Source organism: Lolium perenne, chromosome 6 (assembly GCF_019359855.2).
Source record: "Lolium perenne isolate Kyuss_39 chromosome 6, Kyuss_2.0, whole genome shotgun sequence".
In the NCBI taxonomy this organism is placed as follows: Eukaryota; Viridiplantae; Streptophyta; class Magnoliopsida; order Poales; family Poaceae; genus Lolium; species Lolium perenne.
The window spans coordinates 186,440,916-186,466,841 of NC_067249.2; the positions used below are offsets into that span (position 1 = coordinate 186,440,916).

General features: G+C 40.8%; 1 protein-coding gene across 1 annotated transcript; it reads left to right on the forward strand.

Annotated features, from left to right (window-relative positions):
• The first annotated feature begins 15,157 nt into the window (after positions 1-15,157).
• Positions 15,158-22,884, forward strand: LOC127306691 (lysophospholipid acyltransferase 1). The gene is made up of 8 exons (XM_051337382.2): positions 15,158-15,551; positions 18,950-19,005; positions 19,442-19,665; positions 19,741-20,137; positions 20,909-20,994; positions 21,362-21,425; positions 21,509-21,621; positions 22,548-22,884. Exons 1-8 carry the CDS (start codon positions 15,247-15,249, stop codon positions 22,686-22,688), a joined length of 1,386 nt encoding a protein of 461 aa, XP_051193342.1. The 5' UTR covers positions 15,158-15,246; the 3' UTR covers positions 22,689-22,884.
• Positions 22,885-25,926: the final 3,042 nt, after the last annotated feature.

The following is a 25,926-nucleotide window of genomic DNA, read 5'->3' on the forward strand; positions in this document are numbered from 1 at the left end:
AATCCGGAGGCGATCATGGCGATGAAGAGTCCTCCGGGAGATGATTCCCCTCTCCGGCAGGGTGCCGGAGGCGATCTCCTGAATCCCCCGAGATGGGATTGGCGGCGACGGCGTCTCTGGAAGGTTTTCCGTATCGTGGCTCTCGGTACTGGGGTTTTCACGACGAAGGCTTTAAGTAGGCGGAAGAGTAGGGTTGGAGGCGTCACGAGGGGCCCACACACTAGGGCGGCGCGGCCCCACCCTTGGCCGCGTGGCCCTAGCGTGGCGGCGCCTCGTCGCCCCACTTCGTAACTCCTTCGGTCTTCTGGAAGCTCCGTGGAAAAATAAGACCCTAGGCGTTGATTTCGTCCAATTCCGAGAATATTTCCTTTGTAGGATTTCTGAAACCAAAAACAGCAGAAAACAACAACTGGCTCTTCGGCATCTTGTCAATAGGTTAGTGCCGGAAAATGCATAATAATGATATAAAGTGTGTATAAAACATGTGAGTATCATCATAAAAGTAGCATGGAACATAAGAAATTATAGATACGTTTGAGACGTATCAAGCATCCCCAAGCTTAGTTCCTACTCGCCCTCGAGTAGGTAAACGATAACAAAGATAATTTCTGAAGTGATATGCTATCATAATCTTGATCAATACTATTGTAAGCATATGAGATGAATGAAGTGATTCGAAGCAATAGTAAAGACAATGATTAAACAACTGAACCATATAACAAAGACTTTTCATGAATAGTACTTTCAAGACAAGCATCAATAAGACTTGCATAGGAGTTAACTCATAAAGCAATAGATTCTTACTAGAAAGTTTTGAAGCAACACAAAGGAAGATATAAGTTTCAGCGGTTGCTTTCAACTTCAACATGTTTATCTCATGGATAATTGTCAACACAAAGTAATATGATGAATGCAAATAAGCAAATATGTAAGAATCAATGCACACAGTTGACACAAGTATTTGCTTCTAAGATAGAAAGAAGTAGGTAAACTGACTCAACATAAAGGTAAAAGAATGGCCCTTCGCAGAGGGAAGCATGGATTGCTATATTTGTGCTAGAGATTTTATTTTGAAAATATAGAAACAATTTTGTCAACGGTAGTAATAAAGCATATGTGTTATGTATAAGATATCCTATAAGTTGCAAGCCTCATGCATAGTATACCAATAGTGCCCGCACCTTGTCCTAATTAGCTTGGATTTACATGGGTTATCATTGCATAGCATATGTTTTAACCAAGTGTCACAAAGGGGTACCTCTATGCCGCATGTACAAAGGTCTAAGGAGAAAGCTCGCATTGGATTTCTCGCTTTTGATTATTCTCAACCTAGACATCCATACAGGGACAACATAGACAACAGATAATAGACAACTCTTTAATGCATAAGCATTCAACAACAGATAATATTCTCATAAGAGATTGAGGATTGTTGTCCAAACTGAAACTTCCACCATGGATCATGGCTTTAGTTAGCGGCCCAATGTGCTTCTCTAACAATATGCATACTCAAACCATTCAACTCATGATAAATCACCCTTACTTCAGACAAGACGAACATGCATAGCAACTCACATGATATTCAACAAAGTGAAATAGTTGATGGCGTCCCCAGGAACATGGTTATCGCTCAACAAGCAACTTATTAAGAAATAAGATACATAAGTACATATTCAATACCACAATAGTTTTTAAGCTATTTTTCCCATGAGCTATATATTGTAAAGACAAAGAATGGAATTTTAAAGGTAGCACTCAAGCAATTTACTTTGGAATGGCAGAAAAATACCATGTAGTAGGTAGGTATGGTGGACACAAATGGCATAGTTTTTGGCTCAAGGATTTTGGATGCACGAGAAGTAATCCCTCTCAATACAAGGCTTAGGCTAGCAAGGTTGTTTGAAGCAAATACAAGTATGAACCGGTACAACAAAACTTACATAAGAACATATTGCAAGCATTATAAGACTCTACACTGTCTTCCTTGTTGTTCAAACCCTCACCAGAAAATATCTAGACTTTAGAGAGACCAATCATGCAAACCAAATGTCAACAAGCTCTACCGTGTTTCTTCACTAATAGGTGCAAAGTATATGATGCAAGAGCTTAAACATGATCTATATGAGCACAACAATTGCCAAATATAAAATTATTCAAGACATTATACAAATTACCACATGTAGCATTTTATGTTTCCAACCATATAACAATCAACAAAGCAGTTTCAACCTTCGCCATGAACATTAAGAATAAAGCTAAGAACATATGTGTTCATATGCAACAGCGGAGCGTGTCTCTCTCCCACACAATGAATGCTAGGATCCAATTTTATTCAAACAAAACAAAAACAAGAACATAAAGACGCTCCAAGTAAAGCACATAAGATGTGATGGAATAAAAATATAGTTTCACTAGAGGTGACCTGATAATTTGTCGATGAAGAAGGGGATGCCTTGGGCATCCCCAAGCTTAGATGCTTGAGTCTTCTTGAAATATGAAGGGATGAACCACGGGGGCATCCCCAAGCTTAGAGCTTTCACTCTCCTTGATCATATTGTATCATCCTCCTCTCTTGATCCTTGAAAACTTCCTCCACACCAAAGTCAAAACAAACTCATTAGAGGGTTAGTGCATAATCAAAAATTCACATGTTCAGAGGTGACATAATCATTCTTAACACTTCTGGACATTGCACAAAGATATTGAAAGTTAATGGAACAAAGAAATCCATCAAACATAGCAAAACAGGCAATGCGAAATAAAAGGCAGAATCTGTCAAAACAGAACAGTCCGTAAAGACGAATTTTTCTGGGGCACTTAACTTGCTCGGATGAAAATGCTCATATTGAATGAAAGTTGCATACATATTTGGGGATCACGCACGTAAATTGGCATATTTTTCTGAGTTACCTACAGAGAATACTACTCAAATTCGTGACAACAAGAAATCTGTTTCTGCGCAGTAATCCAAATCTAGTATCATCTTTACTATCAAAGACTTTACTTGGCACAACAATATGATAAAATAAAGATAAGGAGAGGTTGCTACAGTAGTAACAACTTCCAAGACTCAAATATAAAACAAAAGTGCAGAAGTAAAATAATGGGTTGTCTCCCATAAGCGCTTTTCTTTAACGCCTTTCAGCTAGGCGCAGAAAGTGTGAATCAAGTATTATCAAGAGATGATGCATCAACAGAGGGGTTTGGAGTTTTCTCAACTATGCATTGTATCTTATCTATGTAAGTTTCAGAGGCTCCTTTTTCATTACTCTTAGGCTTGCTATTCTCATCAAACAAATTTTAAGGAACAATCCAATCAAAATTCTTTTCTAGTGCATCGCACATTCCTAAGAGCTTGCAAGGTATTGATGTTTTAATCTCCCCCTCACAATTAACCTTATTAGTGTACTTTAATCTATCTTTTTCCATCTTTTCAAGGGTATTAGCAAAATTGGTATAAAAGCCAAGCATCTTATGTTTAATAAAGAATTTTCTAGCTTCTCTAGCTACATCACCAAATTCTTTAAGAAGGGTTTCTAAAACAAAATCTTTCTTTTCTCCTTCTTCCATATCACCTAGTGTAAGAAACATATGTTGCATTATAGGGTTGAGATTAACAAATCTAGCTTCCAACATGTGTACTAAAGAAGCAACAGCAATTTCATAAGTAGGAGCAAGTTCTACCAAGTGTCTATCTTCAAAATCTTCAACGGTACTAACATGAGTAAAGAATTCTTCTATATTATCTCTTCCAATGATAGACCCTTGTCCTACCGATATGTCTTTCAGAGTAAACTTAGGAGGAAACATGATGAAATAAACAAAAGTTAAGTAAAGTAAATGCAAGTAGCTAATTTTTTGTGTTTTTAATATGGAGAACGCAAACAAAACAGTAAATAAAATAAAGCAAGTAACTAATTTTTTGTATTTTGATATAAGAAAGCAAACAAAGCAGTAAATAAAATAAAGTAAAGCAAGACAAAAACAAAGTAAAGAGATTGGAAGTGAGAGACTCCCCTTGCAGCGTGTCTTGATCTTCCCGGCAACGGCGCCAGAAATTTATTTGCTGGCGCACAGTTGACGTGGGAGTTAGAAATCTATGTGATGTAGTTTTCCTTCATGTCCCCGGCAACGGCGCCAGAAATTTAGCTTGTTGACGCGTAAAGCACACGTCCGTTGGGAACCCCAAGTGGAAGGTGTGATGCGTACAGCAGCAAGTTTCCCTCAGTAAGAAACCAAGGTTTATCGAACCAGTAGGAGTCAAGGAGCACGTGAAGGTTGTTGGTGACAGAGTGTAGTGCGGCGCAACATTAGGGATTCCGGCGCCAACGTGGAACCTGCACAACACAATCCAAATACTTTGCCCCAACTTAACAGTGAGGTTGTCAATCTCACCGGCTTGCTGTAACAAAGGATTAAATGTATGGTGTGGAAAATGATGTTTGTATGCGAAGAACAGTAAAGAACAATGTTTGCAGTAGATTGTATTCGATGTAAAAGAATGAACCGGGGTCCACAGTTCACTAGTGGTGTCTCTCCAATAAGATAAATCATGTTGGGTGAACAAATTACAGTTGGGCAATCGACAAATAAAGAGGGCATAACAATGCACATACATATCATGATGAGTAGTGTGAAATTCAATTGGGCATTACGACAAAGTACATAGACCGCTATCCAACATGCATCTATGCCTAAAAAGTCCACCTTCAGGTTAGCATCCGCACCCCTTCCAGTATTAAGTTGCAAACAACAGACAATTGCATTGAGTATGGTGCATAATGTAATCAACACAAATATCCTTAGACAAAGCATTGATGTTTTATCCCTAGTGGCAACAGCACATCCACAACCTTAGAACTTTCTGTCACTGTCCCAGATTAAACGGAGGCATGAACCCACTATCGAGCATAAATACTCCCTCTTGGAGTTACAAGTATCAACTTGGCCAGAGCCTCTAATAGCAACGGAGAGCATGCAAGATCATAAACAACACATATATGATAGATTGATAATCAACATAACATAGTATTCCATATTCATCGGATCCCAACAAACACAACATGTAGCATTACAAATAGATGATCTTGATCATGGTAGGCAGCTCACAAGATCGAACAATGATAGCACATGAGGAGAAGACAACCATCTAGCTACTGCTATGGACCCATAGTCCAGGGGTGAACTACTCACACATCAATCCGGAGGCGATCATGGCGATGAAGAGTCCTCCGGGAGATGATTCCCCTCTCCGGCAGGGTGCCGAAGGCGATCTCTTGAATCCCCCGAGATGGGATTGGCGGCGGCGGCGTCTCTGGAAGGTTTTCCGTATCGTGGCTCTCGGTACTGGGGTTTTCGCGACGAAGGCTTTAAGTAGGCGGAAGGGTAGGGTTGGAGGCGTCATGAGGGGCCCACACACTAGGGCGGCGCGGCCCCACCCTTGGCCACGCGGCCCTAGCGTGGCGGCGCCTCGTCGCCCCACTTCGTAACTCCTTCGGTCTTCTGGAAGCTCCGTGGAAAAATAAGACCCCGGGCGTTGATTTCGTCCAATTCTGAGAATATTTCCTTTGTAGGATTTCTGAAACCAAAAACAGCAGAAAAAGCAACTGGCTCTTCGGCATCTTGTCAATAGGTTAGTGCCGGAAAATGCATAATAATGACATAAAGTGTGTATAAAACATGTGAGTATCATCATAAAAGTAGCATGTAACATAAGAAATTATAGATACGTTTGAGACGTATCATCTATGTCCGGAACCCGAGGCCCCAGAGTGACATCAACTGGGATAACTGGAGGGGAAGGCATAGGTATGAGGATCACATATTTTCACCAAGTGTTAATGCTTTGCTCCGGTGCTCTATCAAAAGGAGTACCTTAATTGCCAGTAGATTCCCTTGAGGCCCGGCTGCCACCGGCTGGTAGGACAAAAGATGTTATGCAAGTTTCTCATTGCGAGCACGTATGACTATATATAGAAAACATGCCTACATGATTAATAATCTTGATGTTCTGTCTTAATGCTATTTCAATTCTATCAATTGCCCAACTGTAATTTGTTCACCCAACACTTGTCACTTGTTATTGGAGAGTTACCACTTGTGTAGATCGCTGGGAACCCCGGTCCATCTCTCATCATCATATGCTCGTTCCTATATGACATTGGAAGTAGTATCAACTATTTTCTGGTGCCATTGCCTCTGTGCTATCATATCGCTTGTTGTGTTATCACATTATTGCTCCCATATTACTGCTGCTTTCACATCACCCCTGTTACTAGTGCTTTTCCAGGTGCAGCTGAATTTACAACTCAGTTGTTAAGGCTTATAAGTATTCTTTACCCCCCCTTGTGTCGAATCAATAAATTTGGGTTTTACTTCTCTCGAAGACTGTTGCGATCCCCTATACTTGTGGGTTATCAAGACTATTTTCTCGCGCCGTTGCCGGGGAGGCATAGCTCTACTCATAAGTTCACCTGGGGAGTACACTCTACCTCTCTCTCTGTTTTTATTTTATTTTATTTTGTTTTGCTTAGTTTACTTTTGTCTAGTTTATTTTGCTTAGTTTACTTTTGTCTATTTTATTTTTGTCTTGTTTTACTTTTCTTATATACCCAAAAATCCATAAAATTTTGAAAAACCTAAAAATTAAAAAATGTTGTTATGGGAGAACCCACAACCTATTTGGAGCTTATTGAAATATATAATAATTATAGAGAATCAAGAATGGGTAAGGTCATGAGTGCTGTGATAGAAAAATTGAATACAATTGCTAAAATCTTGCTTAAACGCCATGATATAAACTGTTGCTCTCAACAGGATACTAAACATCTAAATTCCAATGTGGCTTTAGTGAAGAAGTTTTAATTATGAACTACAATTGGAATAACTATATTCATCTTGGGTTCGAAGAAGTAGAACAATTTGTCTTATTTATGGGAGCTTCTGAGATCGAATCCTTCATGGCTAAAAATTATGAAACTTGTGTTGGTTCTAAGGACCTTAAAGATTATGTCTCTTCTATCCTTAATTTTTGCATAGAAAGTTACAGTGATAATCCGTATATCATTGATTATAAAGAGAGACTCATTAATGCACAAGAATGCACTCACAATTTGCAGGAACCCGTGAAAGAAGAAATTGATGAACCTGAAAGCTCATTGGATGAAAAAGAGGAGGAAATTGATGAACCTGAAAGCTCATTGGATGAAAAAGAAGAGGAGAGTGATGAACAAAAGGAGGAAGAATGGATTAGCTACCCATGCCAACCTTCTAATGAGAGTAACTCTTTATCTCTTACACTATTTGATTGTCCTCCATGCTTACCAAAGGAGGATGAATGTTATGTTCATGTGGATTCTCTTGAAATAGTACCTATGAGTAAAACTTGTGAGAATAATTATGCTACTATTATTTATGATAATCCATGCTACTTTGATAAATCTTATGATAATGCTTTGTTTGTGCCTGATGTCGAAATGCATGGTACTAAAGAGTTTTGCTTAGCAAATGTTTATGATAAAGCTCTAGATGATGGTCCTATGTTACTTGATAATATTAATTGTACTACTAATGAAAATGGGATTGGAGAGGTCTTGACTTTATCTAGGAGTCCCATATCTCTTGAGATTGATCAATCATCTTGTTATATTATTGATAAAAGTGGGTTTGAAAGTTTTAATCCCACTATTTTTGAGCTTGTTAAAATTATGTGTTTGTAAATCATGAAAAGCATGCTGTATGTGATAGTTATATTGTTGAGTTTATTTATGAAGCTACTGAAAATTATTATGAGAGAGGAAAATATGGTTGTAGAAATTTGCATGGTACTAAAACACCTCTCTATATGCTGAAACTTTTGAAGTTACTCTTGTTTTATCTTCCTATGCTTGTCACTTTGTTCTTCATGAATTTATTTGTGTACAATATTCCTATGCATAGGAAGTGGGTTAGACTTAAATGTGTTTTGAATTTGCTTCTTGATGCTCCTTTTGCTTCATTTTCTATTTTCCATGTGAGCATCATTAAAATTGCTGAGCCCATCTTAATGGCTATAAAGAAAGCACTTCTTGGGAGATAACCCATGTTTTTATTTTGCTACTGTTTTGTTGTGTCTTGGAAGTTGTTACTACTGTAGCAACCTCTCCTTATCTTTATTTTATTGCAATGTTGTGCCAAGTAAAGTCTCTAATAGAAAGTTGATACTAGATTTGGATTTCTACGCAGAAACAGATTTCTTGCTGTCACGAATTTGAGTAGGCCTCTCTGTAGGTAACTCAGAAAAATCTGCCAATTTTTGTGTGTGTTCCTCAGATATGTTCGCAACTTTCATTAGATTTTAGTTTTCTGATTTGAGCAACGGAAGTACCTCTTAAAAATTCGTCTTTACTGGCTGTTCTATTTTGACAGATTCTGTCTCTGTTTTTTGCATTGTCTCTTGTGGACTTTAAGTGAGGCTTTCTAGACGTGGAGAGCTGTAGCTAATGTTTTATTGAGTTTTTGCAATGTGTCACTACAGGACTAAAGTGGATTAAAGTTTTTTTTTTGAGTACTAACCCCTCTAATGAAGTTTATGAGAAGTTTGGTGTGAAGGAAGTTTTCAAGGGTCAAGAGAGGAGGATGATATATGATCAAGAAGAGCGAAAAGTATAAGCTTGGGGATGCCCCCGTGGTTAATCCCTGCATATTTCAAGAAGACTCAAGCGTCTAAGCTTGGGGATGCCCAAGGCATCCCCTTCTTCATCAACAACTTATCAGGTCACCTCTAGTGAAACTATATTTTTATTCGGTCACATCCTATGTGCTTTACTTGGAGCGTCTGTGTGTTTTTATTTTTGTTTTTGTTTGAATAAGATCGGATCCTAGCAATCCTTGTGTGGGAGAGAGACACGCTCCGCTTTTTCATATGAACACTGGTGTTCTTCGTTTTGGTTTTAATGTTCATGATAAAAATTGGAAGCTATTGCACTTATTGTTATTTGGTTGGAAACAGAAAATGCTTCATATTGTCTTGGATAATTTGATACTTGGCAATTGTTTTGAGCTCTCAAGTATATCAAGTTTAAGCTCTTGCACCATGTGGTTTAAACCTATTAGTGGAGAACTACCGTAGAGCTTGTTGAAATTTGGTTCGCATGATTGGTCTCTCTAAGGTCTAGATATTTTCTGGTAAAAGTGTTTGAGCAACAAGGAAGACGGTGTAGAGTCTTATAATGCTTGCAATATGTTCTTATGTGAGTTTTGATGTACCGGTTCATACTTGTGTTTGCTTCAAACAACCTTGCTAGCCAAAGCCTTGTACTGAGAGGGAATGCTTCTCGTGCATCCAAAACCTTGAGCCAAAACCTATGCCATGTGTGTCCACCATACCTACCTACTATGTGGTATTTTCTGCCATTCCAAGTAAATACTTCATGTGCTACCTTTAAACAATTCAAAAGTTATTATCTCTTATTTGTGTCAATGTTTTATAGCTCATGAGGAAGTATGTGGTGTTTTATCTTTCAATATTGTTGGGCAGACTCTCACCAATGGACTAGTGGCTTCATCCGCTTATCCAATAATTTTGCAAAAAGAGCTGGCAACGGGGTTCCCAGCCCCAATTAATTAACTTTCACTAATAATTCTCTTCACATGTTTTGCCCTGATTCATCAGTAAGCAACTTAATATTGCAAATAGACACTCCTTCATGGCATGTGAATGTTGGAAGGCACCCGAGGATTCGGTTAGCCATGGCTTGTGTAAGCAAAAGGTTGGGAGGAGTGTCATCCATAAATAAAAGCTAAAGTACATGTGTAAACAAAAGAGAAGATGGATGATCTACCTTGCTGGTAGAGATAACGTTCTTCATGGGAGCCGCTCTTTGAAAGTCTGTTTGATGAGGGGGTTAGAGTGCCCACTACCATTCGTTGACAACAACAAACACCTCTCAAAACTTTACTTTTATGCTCTCTATATGATTTCAAAACTTAAAAAGCTCTAGCACATGATTTAATCCCTGCTTCCCTCTGCGAAGGGCCTTTCTTTTACTTTATGTTGAGTCACTTTACCTACTTCTTTCCATCTTAGAAGCAAACACTTGTGTCAACTGTGCATTGATTCTTACATACTTGCTTATTTGCACTCATCATATTACTTTGTGTTGACAATTATCCATGAGATATGCATGTTGAAAGTTGAAAGCAACTGCTGAAACTTAAATCTTCCTTTGTGTTGCTTCAATGCCTTTACTTTGAAATTATTAGTTTATGAGTTAACTCTTATGCAAGACTTTTGATGCTTGTCTTGAAAGTACTATTCATGATTTTTTTGCTATATGTTATCTATTTGTTAGCAACTATAGATCATTGCCTTGAGTCACTTTATTCATCTCATATGCTTTACAATAGTATGATCAAGGTTATGTAAGTAGCATGTCACTACAGAAATTATTCTTTTGATCGTTTACCTACTCGAGGGCGAGTAGGAACTAAGCTTGGGGATGCTGATACGTCTCCAACGTATCTATAATTTCTGATGTTCCATGCTTGTTTTATGACAATACCTACATGTTTTGCTCGCACTTTATAATGATTTCATGTATTTTCCGGAACTAACCTATTAACAAGATGCCGAAGTGCCAGTTCATGTTTTCTGCTGTTTTTTGGTTCCAGAAAAGCTGTTCGGGCAATATTCTCGGAATTCGACGAAACGAAGACCAAACATCATAATTCACCGAGACGGACCAGGACACCGAAGGAGAGTCGGAGGGGAGGCCTGGGGCCCCCAGACCATAGGCCGGCGTGGCTTGGAGGGGGGGCGCGCCGCCCTATGGAGTGGGCCCCCAGGCGCCTCCTTGCGCCGCCTCTTCGCCTATAAGACCCCTCGCGACCTAAAACCTCGATACCAATTGACGAAACTCCAGAAAGACTCCAGGGGTGCCGCCGCCATCGCGAAACTCCAATTCGGGGGACATAATCTCTGTTCCGGCACGCCGCCGGGACGGGGAAGTGCCCCCGGAAGCCATCTCCATCGACGCCACCGCCTCCATCATGCTCTGTGAGTAGTTCCCCCATGGACTACGTGTTCTAGCAGTAGCTAGTTGGTACTCTCTCTTCCATGTACTTCAATACAATGATCTCATGAGCTGCCTTACATGATTGAGATCCATCTGATGTAATCGGTGTTGTATTTGTTGGGATCCGATGGATTGTTACATTATGATTAGTCTATCTATAAAGTTTGTGAAGTTATTGTTGCTGCAATCTTGTTGTGCTTAATGCTTGTCACTAGTGCACGAGTGGCATGATCTTAGATTTAAGCTCTATAATTATTGCTTAGATTGTATCTACAAGTTGTTTGCACATGTCTATGTCCGGAACCCGAGGCCCGAGAGTGACAGCAACTGGGATAACTGGAGGGGAAGGCGTAGGTATGAGGATCAAATATTTTCACCAAGTGTTAATACTTTGCTCCGGTGCTCTATCAAAAGGAGTACCTTAATTGCCAGTAGATTCCCTTGAGGCCTGGCTGCCACCGGCTGGTAGGACAAAAGATGTTATGCAAGTTTCTCATTGCGAGCACATATGACTATATATAGAAAACATGCCTACATGATTAATAATCTTGATGTTCTGTCTTAATGCTATTTCAATTCTATCAATTGCCCAACTGTAATTTGTTCACCCAACACTTGTCACTTGTTATTGGAGAGTTACCACTTGTGTAGATCGCTGGGAACCCCGGTCCATCTCTCATCATCATATGCTCGTTCCTATATGACATTGGAAGTAGTATCAACTATTTTCTGGTGACATTGCTCTGTGCTACTGTTACTGCTGTTGTGTTACTGTTACTATTGCTCCCATATTACTGCTGCTTTCACATCACCCCTGTTACTAGTGCTTTTCCAGGTGCAGCTGAATTGACAACTCAGTTGTTAAGGCTTATAAGTATTCTTTACCTCCCCTTGTGTCGAATCAATAAATTTGGGTTTTACTTCCCTTGAAGACTGTTGCGATCCTTTATACTTGTGGGTTATCAGCGGACGCTAGGCGCGACCGCGCAGCGGCCGCGGAGACGCAAACCTGGCGTATATTTGCGTCGTGTTTGCGTCTCCGCGGACGCTCCAGACACGATGCGTCGCCCCGCTGAAGGTGGTGGCAGACGCATTTCCGGTCCGCGCGGACACAAACAGTCGCTCAGCGTCCGTTTGGGTCGCGCCGCCGGAGATGCCGGAGAACGCGCTCGCAGACTGTGAATCGCGAGGACAAAGAGTTACCTTGCATTTCCGCAGGCTCGTGCAGAGGATGGTCCCGGGTGAATGTTCCTCTCCGGCGGGTCGTACTGAATTCCCCACCCTCCTCGTGGCCATCCCATCATCCTGTCACCACCGCACCGTCGTGGTAACCACGAACTCACCTTCTAGTCGCCGAGCTGGCCGCCACAGTGCGCGCCGCGCCACGCAATAACTCCGGGCCTTCACTTCTCAGGCGACCGGCCATTGATTGCCTTCGCCGCCGGATAGATCCGATCGGCCGCTCTGTCGGTCTCCTGCTCTGACAGGCCCTCTCTCCCGGCTTGATTGTGCACAGTAGATCCATCTACCTACCTTGCTCGCTCGCGGGTCGCCCCACGGCTGCGGCCGCCATGGCGCCATGCTATGTTGGCCGCCAGATATCAAACCTTCGGCGAGAATGCCCTCCGTGTCCCCCCAGTTTCTCGATTTTCTTCCAGGGAGACACCGCTTCCCTTTTGCAGCAGCAGAGGTTTGTTCTTTTCTTGCGATCGACGTGTAGTTCTGTACGGTTGCGCGCATTCAGAATTTCAGATAGGAGGACCAGAGAAGCTCAACGGCATGGGCCTCATATCGTACCACGAATGAAGTTTATCACCTAACCCAAATTCATTGTGAATTAGTTAGGGCTGCTATTGCTCTTGATCGTGAGATGATGTACAGTACCAAAGTCCGACCAGGAAGTGACCTACCGACGCTGACAGATAACTGTAATCTAGCTAGAATGACGGAGGCGAATGATTAGTCATTAGTAGTACGGAGTATATGGTACTCTTCTTGTTAATTCCCCTTCTTGGTTTATTGCTACGTAGGTCCCCTCTTGTTTTCGTTCTCTTTACTACTCGAACCAGACCTCGAACCAGACCTGCTCTAAAGACAGTAACTCGTTTCCCGAATACAGGTGATGGATTGTTTTACTGAACCTTACGACGATGATACTATGTATATCAGGAGTCTTCAAATCCAGGACAAAAGTAATGGGGAAGAAATTCGTCTTGAATGTTTAAAGCTTGTGCTACCTACATATCATGGGCATGCATATGACGTTCTCATAGAGCTGTCTTCGTAGTGCGGATGATCATCCTTCCATATCCTCAATGGCCATACTTGTAGTTAGGGTTGCAGGTGATGACCACATCCTGTCCCACCACCACCACCGCCCCAAAATAGGGCAGAAGGAGGTTACGAATCAAAGGTAATTAAAGAAGGATTAGCTAGAACTTATGTCCCGCATCTCGGCACGCTTTCACCCCTACTTGTAGTTGGTATAGTATGCAATACTCGGGTTTTTGGCGTTAGCGCTCATTAGTTGGTTTATCTAGAACGTCTCATGCATGAAAACAAAGCAACTAAGACAAGACCATTCAAAGCGTGCAAACAACTATAATCCAATGGATGCCACCTTAGTCGGGGTGGTAGTTCCAAATTTGTCTTATGATTTTCGCGCAACGTCGGCTAGCGAGCGACGATTTCTTCTTGAAGTTGTTGTCTTGGAATGTTACAATATCAATAATTCTCTTTCTCCTTTTAAGCCATTTGTTTTGCCATCAATGTTTGATGTTGTTTTTAATACTCCTTTCGCCTCTCAAAAGAGACGCATAAATTTTGATCAAAGTCAAGCAATGTAAAGATTGGCCATTATAGAGAAAAATATTAACATCTACAATACAAATCAACACCATTTAATACACAATGAGATATATTTTCATATTGTCTCTATGCAATATGATATTATCTCCTTTCTAAAATATAAGCCTTTTTATATAGCTAAATTAGTTTTTAAAGGATTATATTTCGGAACGGTGATAGTTGTTGTCAACTTTTTTTTCTGCAAGCTAGATCAAACCTAACATTTCTTGAATTGTCAAAGGTAGTAGAAATATATTGTTGTGTGCACTGGTTTTCCCCTTGAGAGAAAGTTGGCATTGCAGCAAACATCCGTTTATGTTAGCGGATAGCAAACACTCTTCATAAAACAAGTTGCACATCTCTCTTGATATTAATATTATATTATCAGCAATCATAATTATCTTTTGGTTGCCCAATTATGTCATGTTTGAGTTGTTTTATATTGTAAAATAATATCCACAACAATAAGAAAAATGTTGCGTAATAAAATAGGCAAGCCCTTAGTAGACATTATCATACTCACCTCAATGGCAGTCTGCCGTCCTAGTTCCTAGTCAACAAACTTCTATATGTGAATAAGTCGAATTACATGATACTACAAAATTTGGACTACATGGGCGACATTTAATATTTCAACAATTACCAGGCTTCAAATATGAAACTCATCTAAATAAAATTACTGTCAAATTTTAACTTTAATACTGATGCAAAATTATACTTCAAGTATTATGAACTACTCCATTTGTTCTATCCTATAAGACGTTTTGGCAAGCTACAACAACTAACTAAAACGTCTCATCTCCGAGACAGAGGGAGTAGAAGGCAAGCAAGAGAATATCTCATCGAATGTACGCGCGTGTGCACATACGACCGTGTCTACTCGGCAACCTCCTCCAAAAGTTCAATCAAACAAGAAAGCTTTGGGATTACGTGGAGTTCACATATTCTTCTATGATACAAAGCCAAAAGTTAAAATAAAACTATCATGCCCATGACGTTTGCATCTTGCTTTTGCTTCAACCATGTAGCTACTATGCTTGTTTGTCACCTGCATACGACACCTACAACAACAATGATGTTCGATGCCATTACTACCAACTTCCATCCAATTCATCCAGTACTGAATTCATCTCACCCCAAAGAGTTTCCTCATGTCCTACACCGCAAATTCACGAAAAGAAAGGGTGTCGCGTGCAAAAATACCTCCCCAAGATTTCCACGCCATCCGACACACGCACGCATATACAGACACGCGGCCCGCGGGCTCGCTTCAGAGAAACCAAATCCTCTATTTCTGTATCGCCCGCATCTGTCGTCGGCGGCGGTGGCGACGGCGACGGCGACGATGGGGCCGCTCGAGATGGAGCCCATGGCGGCCGCGATCGGCGTCTCGGTGCCCGTGCTCCGCTTCCTGCTCTGCTTCGCGGCCACCATCCCCACGGGCCTCCTCTGGCGCGCGGTGCCGTCCGCCGCGGGCCGGCACCTCTACGCGGGGCTCAGCGGCGCCGCGCTCTCCTACCTCTCCTTCGGGGCCACCTCCAACCTCCTCTTCGTCGGGCCCATGGCCTTCGGCTACCTCGCCATGCTCCTCTGCCGCCGCCGCGCCGGCCTCGTCACCTTCCTCGGCGCCTTCGGCTTCCTCATCGCATGGTGAAACCCTCCCTCCCATCATCCTTGGCTACAGGGGTTTCATTCCACTGCTTAGTTTCCTTCCCGGTCATCACCAATTTCGGATCCTTCATATATTTGCCTTTACCTGTGGGTAGTACCGGGCTGGAAATGTACAGTTAGCACTAGCTTGTTCGATTAGGGAACCAGAGGAACTGTAAGCAGATCCGCGGATGTGCCCGAGCCGGAGCATTGGGCGCTCACAGGGTTAAACAGTAGTTTATTGGATTGGAGAACCAGAGGAAGCGTGAGCGAGCATGGAACTTTGTTGTGGTCAAAACGGCCGCATTGACGATTTCATGGTGAATTTTTTTTCTGGCTGGCCATGTGGTGCTATTTACGATTAACATTTTCAAGGAGAACCAGTATCTTGTATTAACTCAGCATGAATTTGCTTTACACCTGCAAACCTATGGATAGGTGGTCTTCCTAGTAAAGCTTGCAATGGATGCATATGAATAGCTAACTCATTTGCTCGCTTGCAATTTATTTTCTTATATGTTGCTTTCTTAACTTTTATGATGCAACAATGGTTTTGCAATGAATTCTCATTACTGCTACTTGTGCGCGATCCGTCTCAGTTGTTATCAGGTTGATGTTAGTCTGCATCATGTCTGGTTAGGAATAATATATGACATATGTAGACATAACCAATTACGAATTTGTAATTGAATCTAAAGTAATAGTGTATTGTTGAGTGTACAGTCCTTTACTCCTTTACATCCCTGCTGGTGAATGGTTATGAACAGATTTAAGAGGAAGATAATTGTTGCCACGGTTTTTTTTTATAATTTATCATTTGGATTAGAGCAGAGCATTTTGGAGCACTTTATGCCTTGTTTCTTGTATACATTTAACTTCTGTGTAGTTGTACGAGATTTCTCTTTATCTGACTCCAAAACTACTAATGAGAGTTGCACCAAAACATCAGTGTTGAGATCGGACCTGATAACCTATTCTGTTCCTACTGGAGAAGTTCTTTATTGTGTGTTCGTTAGGTGCAATTTTTGATTGCATGTTTTTAGTGGATCCTGTTAGTGTAAGTTGCGTCTGTGCTTCATCAGTCGCTATATATGGAATTGTATCTGCCTGTTTAGCCAGTTAAACCTGTGCACATAAGCACAGCTGAGAGGAAGCAAAGAGAAACATTTTTCATCTATACTACCTGCCTTTTACTGTTATTTTGCACCTTCTTAGTCACCTGCTTCAGTTTTTCCTGTTGTAAGGTTGAGTTTGACTTTGATATTGGTAGTGGCACTAGAGTGTAATTTATGATCTGTCATAGTGAGGGGTTGATTAATATGATCTATGTCGAAAGGAGGTTCAGGGATGAAAAAAATTAGTTCCTATCCAAATACCACCGACAAAGGCTCAAACAGGAAAGGGACTGATTGGTTCACGTAGCTGTTATTCATTTGTAGCTATAGTCAGGCAAAACCCCACCGATTTGTTTAATCTAAGATAATTAATACTCAGGTATTTGGTTTATGAAGATAAGAGTTATTTGATCACCAATACGCAGTCTGGACACTAGTGTTGTAGCGAGATATTGATGTATTTCAAACTGACTGCATCCCCATATTCTGGTTCCAATATCTTTCACATTAATGCTCCGTTAAGCTCTGAACAAATTTTCCGTAAACAGATAGGTGCACTTATCTATAATCCCTAGCTATTAATGTGAATCAGTGATCCAGTGGCAACAGATGTTGAGAATTGATTCTAGTTCCGTTCTTATCAATTTTGGTGCCTCTTCACCATCCTCTTCTACTTTGTTCTCATATGGTGCCAAATCATGGTAGGTGCAGTTAATTATGTTCACTACCTAGAAGTATACATTAGCGGCAAGCTGGCAACCCAGTGTTGATTGGTAGTTCTAATTCCATTCTTATCGTTGACACGTCCTCAGCGTCCTCTTCCTCATTTTATTGTATGGTAACTAAATAAGGCTTCCTGTGTTCACTGGGTAATCTATTTCTTACTGGGCTGCTCTCTCGAATATTAATAGTAAAATAAGGGGGCAATATGGCATGTTTTGGTCCAGTCCATTCATAAGATTTGGTTCCTGTTCCATTTCGCAACTGAAATGAAGAAGTTATGGATTATATCAATTTTCCCATCTTTCACATGGTGTGCGGCTTACACTTCTGTAACACAGCCTGTGTAGGACCAGCCACTCTTATAGATTATCTGTATCCAAAATAGATATTTTGAAATATGCCAATCGAACACCAAAAAATCTTCCCCTTCTTAGAACGTCCTTGCTGGCATCTGCTGTATATCTATGAGACAACAATCGGTCATGTATAATGGGCAACCAATGAGCTAGGTAGGATTCTTAAATTGGTTGTTGAAGATAGCGGGTTGTTTGTCAAGATCTTTAAATGTATAAATGATTTTTAATAACTTTCCCGGATGCGATCATGTCCTTTATTTGTAACCTCGAGATTGTATTACTTATCGTGTCTAGCAAAGACGTTTACCATGCTAGCACTTGCACAGCCATTCTGCTACACCAAATTATGCTAATGCCACCAAGCTTCCTTGGAAAAATGCATCTCGCTTTACCCCCACGCATAAGCTAATGTTAGAGCAATATTGGATAGGAAGGCCATCAAAAGCGGGCTGAGGGGAAATCTAATTCGGAAAGTGGGTATTAGATTCTACTGCCTACTATTGGTAAGATTTACAGGAAAGCACCAAAATCGTACGTAATAAATGGTTCGCCTTTCCACATGATCAGTGCCTGTCCCGTGCCATGTTCACCTTGTATATTCTGCCACGTGACTAATATTTTTGGCAGTTTGGTCACCCGCCTTTTGTTCTGCGGTTATTTTGTATCATAGTCTGTTTTATTTTCTGGGTTTCTTGTCGCTAGTGAATGAATAGAACTCCTGCTATCTCCTATGTGATTTTACTTGTATATTCCCTTTTTATACGAGTAAGCCAAATTTATCCTAAGCGGTATTATTTTTTTATGTCCAAGCTTGCCTTGACACGTAGTTTAGTTGCACGAAGGATAAAGTGGTTATATATTGTCGATTACTTCTTTGCTTTTCAGTATTGTGTTTTCTACTGTTTCCTTTTATACCTCCTAAGAATAAGGGTTCTCTTCAAAAATTTGAAAAGCGTGATGAATCAGCCAGCCTAAGTTGGAGATACAAGAAGGTACAATAATTTAGGGATTTGGTAGGGGCTTAATATAATGCGTAGCTACGTTTAGACTAATTTGTTACAATAGAGAGTCTGGTCAGCAATTTGGTGTTGCACGTTACATTTACATATTGTGAATGTATTTAAATTAACCCTCAGGCATGTGGATCGTACTACATAAAAGTTAAGACATTTGGAGTTACTGACATTTTCTGTTCTTGTTTCAGTCACGTGTACTACATGAGTGGAGATGCATGGAAGGAGGGAGGCATCGATGCAACTGGTATTGTATAATGTTCTTTCTTGCTTGCGTTTATGTAAACTTAAGGTAGTGTTCACCATGCAATTGTTGGCTTACATATATGCATATGTTCAAATAATAAGATATTTTAAGAATTCCAAAGATCTAATGTTATCTTCACTCAATTTTGCATTTATTTTTGTTGTGGTCCTTCCTCAATCCTCACAGTCAACAGTGTTCCATTGGGATTTTGTTTTCATCTAGTAGTGGAATGTGTTGTTTTACTGAGAGACAGGGTGAGGATTAAAGCCATAGCAAAATAATTGTAGATAGGATGTATCCAGGGAATAACATAACTGAATGTATACATGTAGACATTCAACCATGTAATATCAGCTCTTACTTGTGTCACCCTCTGAATATAAACATCAACACATGTTCATGTGCCTTTTCAGAATTCCTTTGTTGTTCAATGCAGGTGCTTTAATGGTTTTAACGTTGAAGGTCATTTCATGCGCAATGAACTACAGTGATGGTCTCTTGAAGGAAGAAGAGGGTCTACGTGATGCTCAGAAAAAATATCGCTTGACTAAGGTTCCTTCTCTAGTTGAATATTTTGGTTACTGCCTCTGCTGTGGTAGCCACTTTGCTGGACCAGTATATGAGATGAAAGATTATCTTGAGTGGACTGAAAGAAAAGGAGTAAGTAGTCTCCATCTACTTTGGGTATGTTACGCAATATTTTTCTAATTCCTGATATCGTAAGATCTTCAACAGATATGGGCCAGCTCAACTCCTTCACCATTGTTACCTACTCTGCGTGCTCTGGTTCAGGCTGGAATATGCATGGGGTTATATTTGTATCTGTCAGCTATGTTTCCACTTTCACGATTTAGTGAACCCCTATATTATGAATGGGGCTTCTGGCACCGGCTTTTCTTTCAGTACATGTCAGGATTTACTGCTCGTTGGAAATACTACTTTATATGGTCAGTTTCAGAAGCTGCAGTTATTATATCTGGTTTGGGTTTCACGGGTTGGTCGGATTCTTCTCCCCCGAAAGCCAAATGGGATCGGGCTAAAAATGTTGATATTCTAGGCGTCGAACTAGCTGGAAGTGCAGCTCAATTGCCACTTAACTGGAACATTCAAGTTAGCACATGGCTAAGATACTGTAAGTTTTATACCTTGATATTCCAGTATAATGTGTCTAGATGCATCCGAATCAGCGACAACTAATATGGAACAGAGGGAGTATCATTTAAAGACTTATTACTACTCTCACATGATTGTTAACTTGCTTTGTCAGATGATATACTGTCTTTTCACTCCTGTTCCCTTTATAAAATAGAAAGTGCATTTAAAGTAGATTGAGGATTCTTTATGCAATTGCATAATACAGTACTATGCATACCACTTTTAAAACAAGTGCAATCTAGGAGTTGGGAGAACATAGAAGCACTACTTTTCTCTAATCAGTATGTATTTATTTCCCCAAAAGGTTAAAGTATTTTTTATCTATGTGTATAAATAGAAATTAGTTGTTAGTGCATAATTCAACAGTGTTCCCCTGCTCGATTTAGAGGTTTTGTAAATTCATCTTGATCACTTGTTAATTCTTTGGAATCTTTTGGCAGTTGATTTATAATGTAAATGAGAGAAGCATGTTGCCTGTAACTGTTGATCTCTAGCTGATATATAAAATTCTGCGTGTGTGCATTTAGTATTATGTTTTCAAAATTGACTTTTGGAGAAATGATCATCTGAAATTTACTTTTGCGCTAAGTATGGTATGCACTACACAGTTTATTTCATGCAAAAGCCATAGCTGATGAGATGCACTTCCGTTGTACTTATAGAACGTACTGAATGCCATACACTCAAGCTATGGCGTTCTCAATTGCATGAGACTAACATAACTTCCATGGTTCCACTAATCTTTCAGATGTGTACGAGAGGTTAATTCAGAAAGGAAGGAAGCCTGGTTTCCTTCAGTTACTTGGCACACAGACAGTCAGTGCTATCTGGCATGTGAGTTGTATTTCTCTCTCGATCTTCTATGTCTTGTTGTCTTCAGTTCATGTTCATTGTCTATTGGACTTGTCATGAAGCAGAGCATCCTGAAGTTTGTTGGACCAATACTTGGTAAATAAAACAAGAATGCTCTAGTCGGAATTTAGAGCTGCTGTTGTCCTGGTAGTGGATCCTTAGTATTTGCCTTCTAAACTAGCGGCAGTATGCATCATTTTGAACTTGTGCTACCCATGATAATAACTGGTTTTACCTGTGACATAAATACTTTTTGTTGTCTCAGCAAGCTGTTGCTGTATGATGATTGATAGCCAATCTCATGTCACATGTATTTGCCCATCAATCTGATTTTTTCTCCATTTTACAGGGACTGTATCCAGGATATATGATATTCTTTGTTCAGTCGGCATTGATGATAAATGGTTCAAAAGGTAACTCTCATGATATTTCGGAGATGTACTTGATTGAAAGCTACGTGAGCTTGCAATCTGATTGGCCTCCTCTTTGTATACAGTTATATACAGATGGCAACAAGCTGTGAGCAATTCAGGCCTCCACACTATCCTGACTTTACTAAACTGTGCATACACCATGATGGTGCTTAACTACTCATGCATTGGCTTCCAGGTTAGTTTCACGCTCTGAAATCTGGCTATACTTAACCCTGTAGCAAACCGAGACACAATCTGATCAGACTGCTTGTCTGAATGAATTCGTGCACTCCCATTGCGTTATTCATCATGTGTATTCGAATTTGCGAGCATCATTTAGGATTCACTTAACCAAAACGATATCAACCAAATAGTAGGGAAATCAGGTTGCTTTGCAAACTTAATTAGTCAAAGGTCTGAAGTGCTTTAGCTTCTTTGCGAAGTTACTCTATGGCATACTGGTACTGAGGAACTTATCCTCATCAGGCACATCTGATGATTCAGAAAGATACACTAGATGTACTATGGTATTACTAGCAGCATTACCGTTTTTGTTGATAAAAAAGGGCGCATGTTAAATTTGTTGCATTCCTTAGTTATTTTGTATTAGCTCACCTACTCTAGGATGAGCAACCATCTTCCAGGGGAAGACCTGCATAGGATCTTCTTGTTAGTTGAGATCGTAAGATCAGATCATAAAAAGCATATTTATCAAATGCGAAAAAATCAAATAAAATTATACAACATACTTATGGACGGTATCTACAACTCCAAAAAAAAATCAGCTCAAAAGTCAATCTACTTTTAGAGAAACAAAAAAGATAAATTCTGTTGTGAATAGTGTCAGCTTTGGGTGAATAGTATTTCACACTATTCATTCCCAGACTTATCTTTTTTGGCTCTCTAAATGTATGTTGAATTTGAAGCAGCGATTTTTTTGTGTTGCATATATAACATATATGTATGTTGTCAATTTTTTTGAGAATTTTTTAACATGTATTTTCTCTTCAAAAAATTGATCTCATAGATCCTATCTAAAGCAAAATCCCACCCAAGTTGTCCCCCCATCTTCCATACAAAACAGACCGATATTTATTATGTTGTATACTTTTGTGCTACTAGGTACTGAGCTTGGAGGAGACCTTAGCATCCTTCAAGAGTGTATATTATGTGGGCACGATTGTTCCTATCCTATGCGTCTTGCTGGGCTATGTTATCAAGCCAGCGAGATCTGCCAAGCCGAAGGCTCGCAAGGCAGAATGAGGAACAGAGTGAATGGGTCATACATAGAGGAGTTACGGAGCTCCAGTGATGATTATGACAAGCTAGTTTTTCAGTTTACTCTCTGTGAAAGTTTCAGATTTAGCAAAAGGATATTGTGGGCGCTCCAACTCCCCACACTTTGGAGCTCCATTGTAATTGACCAATCATCAAAAACGTGTTGTTTCCGTTTGGGTTATCTTCCATTTGTTTGTTTACCACATGCGCAACACATGATTTTGGCTTTGTTAGTACTAGTATTTATTTATTGTGTGAATGTTAAAGCCTTTTGGTAAGAGTTATTTTCTGACTGGTTCTGTTCAAATTGATAGATCAATGTTAAGAGCATCTCCAACCAGACGTGCTGTAGCGCGGCCTACTGCTCGCTAAAAAAATTTACAGCGCCGTTTTTCAGTTTTAGACTTTTAGCGCCCGTGTTGCGAATCGCTTCACCAGGTGCTGGATAATTTAGGGCTTCGCTGTCAGGGGCTTCACCAGACGTGGTAAAACGTAGCGTGCGTGGCAGGGTTTTGGCGCTTGATGAAATACAATATGCAACCACATGGACACAAACAATGAAATATATGGGAGACATAGTTCAAAAGCAAGATATACTTCAAGACCACTAACTAAAAGAAACATAATTCATGCAAAAATGTAGTAAAATATCGATGATCATTTATCATCACCATCTTCTTTTGCACGTCAAGATTTGATCATACATGAGATTGATGTACTCCTTTTGCCCGTCATCAAGGTTGGATGTGTCCATAAAAAAAAGTTCTTTTCTTGCTCAATGAGGCGTTGATTCTCCTCACCCGTGGCCCTCTTCTCTTCTAGTGCCAACCTTCTCTCGTCGGCGGCCGCCCTTCGGTCCTCGGCCGCCACCCTCCTCCTTTCGGCATTGGCATCTTTCTCTCTACTCAACTTCCTCTCCTCTACCACATTCTTTCTTGCTTGCACCATAGGTGCCATAGCTTTGTTAAAATCTTCATCTCCGGACTTGCTCCTTGCTAGTTTAGCTTGTTTCTTTCCAATTGATCTTCCTCTTGTTGTTTTTGCAATCGAGTTGGGAGTTTCTTCACTTGATGATGAATCTTCAAGGCCAATGACACCATCTATTGTTTCCTTGATTGCTTTTCTTAACTTGATTGGAACTTCTAATCCATCATGATTCCTCCACTTTTCTTCATTCTTAAGTTCACTCCAACAATGGTACAAAACAAATTTCTTCCCTTCCACCATCTTGCCCTTCTTGTCGGGCTTAGGATCTCCCATGAATAAATTCTGAGCAATCTCGTTCTACATAAGTAAAAAATACTCCCTCCGTTCCATTCTATAGTGCTTATAGTTTTTTGGCACGAAAATTAGCATAAGAGTATTTTTTACACAAGACCCCCTGGCTGAACGATTTGAGATCAGACTAAAATTAGGGAAATCGATAAATTCCTAACTTACCATAACAAATCCCACAAATCTGTCTAGTTGACTCTCCATATATGTGCAGCCATGTTTAATTAAGGAAATAAAAACATTGCTTCCTAAATCTAAGCAATCCTTGGGGTCATGCATTAGAAATCTCAATTAATTTCCTATTATGTATGGATTTTTTTTCATGCATGTCATGTGGGAGTTGACCGGTGGAGGGGATAATTGAAAAAAGCCAAGCTACAGCCTTATATTGTGAAACAAATACCAAAAATCTATAGGCACTATAGAAAGGAACGGAGGAATAGAATAAATAAACAAGATGAAAGCAACAATGTAGTGCATATAGAACTTACCCTATCTTTCTCAGTGGTACCACTTGGTTTATTTTGTCAACATGTGCCAACACCCCGACCACTTTGAACAATCGGTGTCGATAACTCCCCATCGCGACCGAAGAGACACGTCGTGCGCTCATATCCCCTAGTGCAAGTTCTATTGTAGAAGTCTGTAATCCTTGCCTAGTATGTATCTTTTGTTTGATCCGTGCTGGTAGCCGGATTCATACCCACCTTGCACCATGTTTTACAAAGGAAAACTTCTTCTTCGGCAGTGTAGTTGGCCGACCGTCCCTCCTTCGGCGCATCGATCAAACCCTCACCATCCACATCCACTCCATATGTACCACTATTAAGATGTATAGATGAATATTCTTGCGAATAATTGGACCCAACATTACATGAATGTCTCATCATCAACACTACATACAAATTGCTATCAAATTCTATTCATCCACACAAATACTATTTATCTAAACATGTATGTAGCAAAGAGAAAGTCCATACCTTGCTGTCATATTGTCGCCCATGTTGCACACGCATGTATCCGGTGCAAATGCCTCCAGCTGCGGTGGTGGTGGAGGAGGCATCTGTGGCGCCGTCGCAGCGGCAGGCGCCGTGGCAATCTTCGAATTCTACGCCCCGTTTTTTTCTGCAATGCCGCGGTGGCCGATGACCACTTCGTGACTGTTTTCTTCATCAGGGGAGGTGCTGCCGGCGCCGGCGCAACACTTCTGATCGCCGATCTTGGCGCCACGAACAGGTTCTGCACGACCGAGGCGCTAGGGTTTGTCGTCTCCACCGCAGGAGAAGCTGCGGCCACTGGATCAGAGTTCGCGACAGCGGAATCCAGCGGGAGAGGAGCGGAGCGGCCTGTCATCACCCGCGAATCGTGCGCGCGGGAGCGAGAGAGGGGCGAAATCAGGAGCGCGAGAGGGGAATGGTAGAGCGGTTGCCTTTCGCGCGCTCGCCTTTTCCTTTACCGCGTGCGCTAAATATGCAGCGCGCTGGCCGTAATTTCGCACGCTGGAAAATAAATAGCACGCTGCGTCTGCTGGAGCGGCATTGTTTCGCGACCATGCCCTAAACTGTGGTTTTTACCACGAGGTCGCATTTTAACGTGTATGCCGGAGATGCTCTAACACCTTCCCACTTCCCACTGATCACATAATGGAAGTGTGAATGCAGACGCAGGTTCATACCATCTTGTCAGTTGGTAACAGCTGAGCTCATAGAACAAACATTCGTGTGTTGACTACTACAGTACTACACCACTCACTTTGAATGCAATTTTGGTGCGGATGGTAGCTGAATTTGAAACGATAGACGCTGGTCATAGACAAATGTATTTGACGGTCTCTTTGGCCTGGTCATATAAATGGTGCTATAGGTGTCTATCTGTGGTGGTCCGGTCCAACTCCGACGTGATTGAGTGATTGATATGCGGTGGCTCTGGCGCTGCTGGCTGCGTGTTT

Bases quoted from the DNA above. Each gene is read 5' to 3' on its own strand.
- LOC127306691 (XM_051337382.2), top strand. From the start codon at position 15,247: ATGGGGCCGCTCGAGATGGAGCCCATGGCGGCCGCGATCGGCGTCTCG. The intron at 19,006-19,441 runs GTATTGTATAAT...TGTTCAATGCAG, and splicing joins GGGAGGCATCGATGCAACTG to GTGCTTTAATGGTTTTAACG. The intron at 19,666-19,740 runs GTAAGTAGTCTC...GATCTTCAACAG, and splicing joins AGTGGACTGAAAGAAAAGGA to ATATGGGCCAGCTCAACTCC.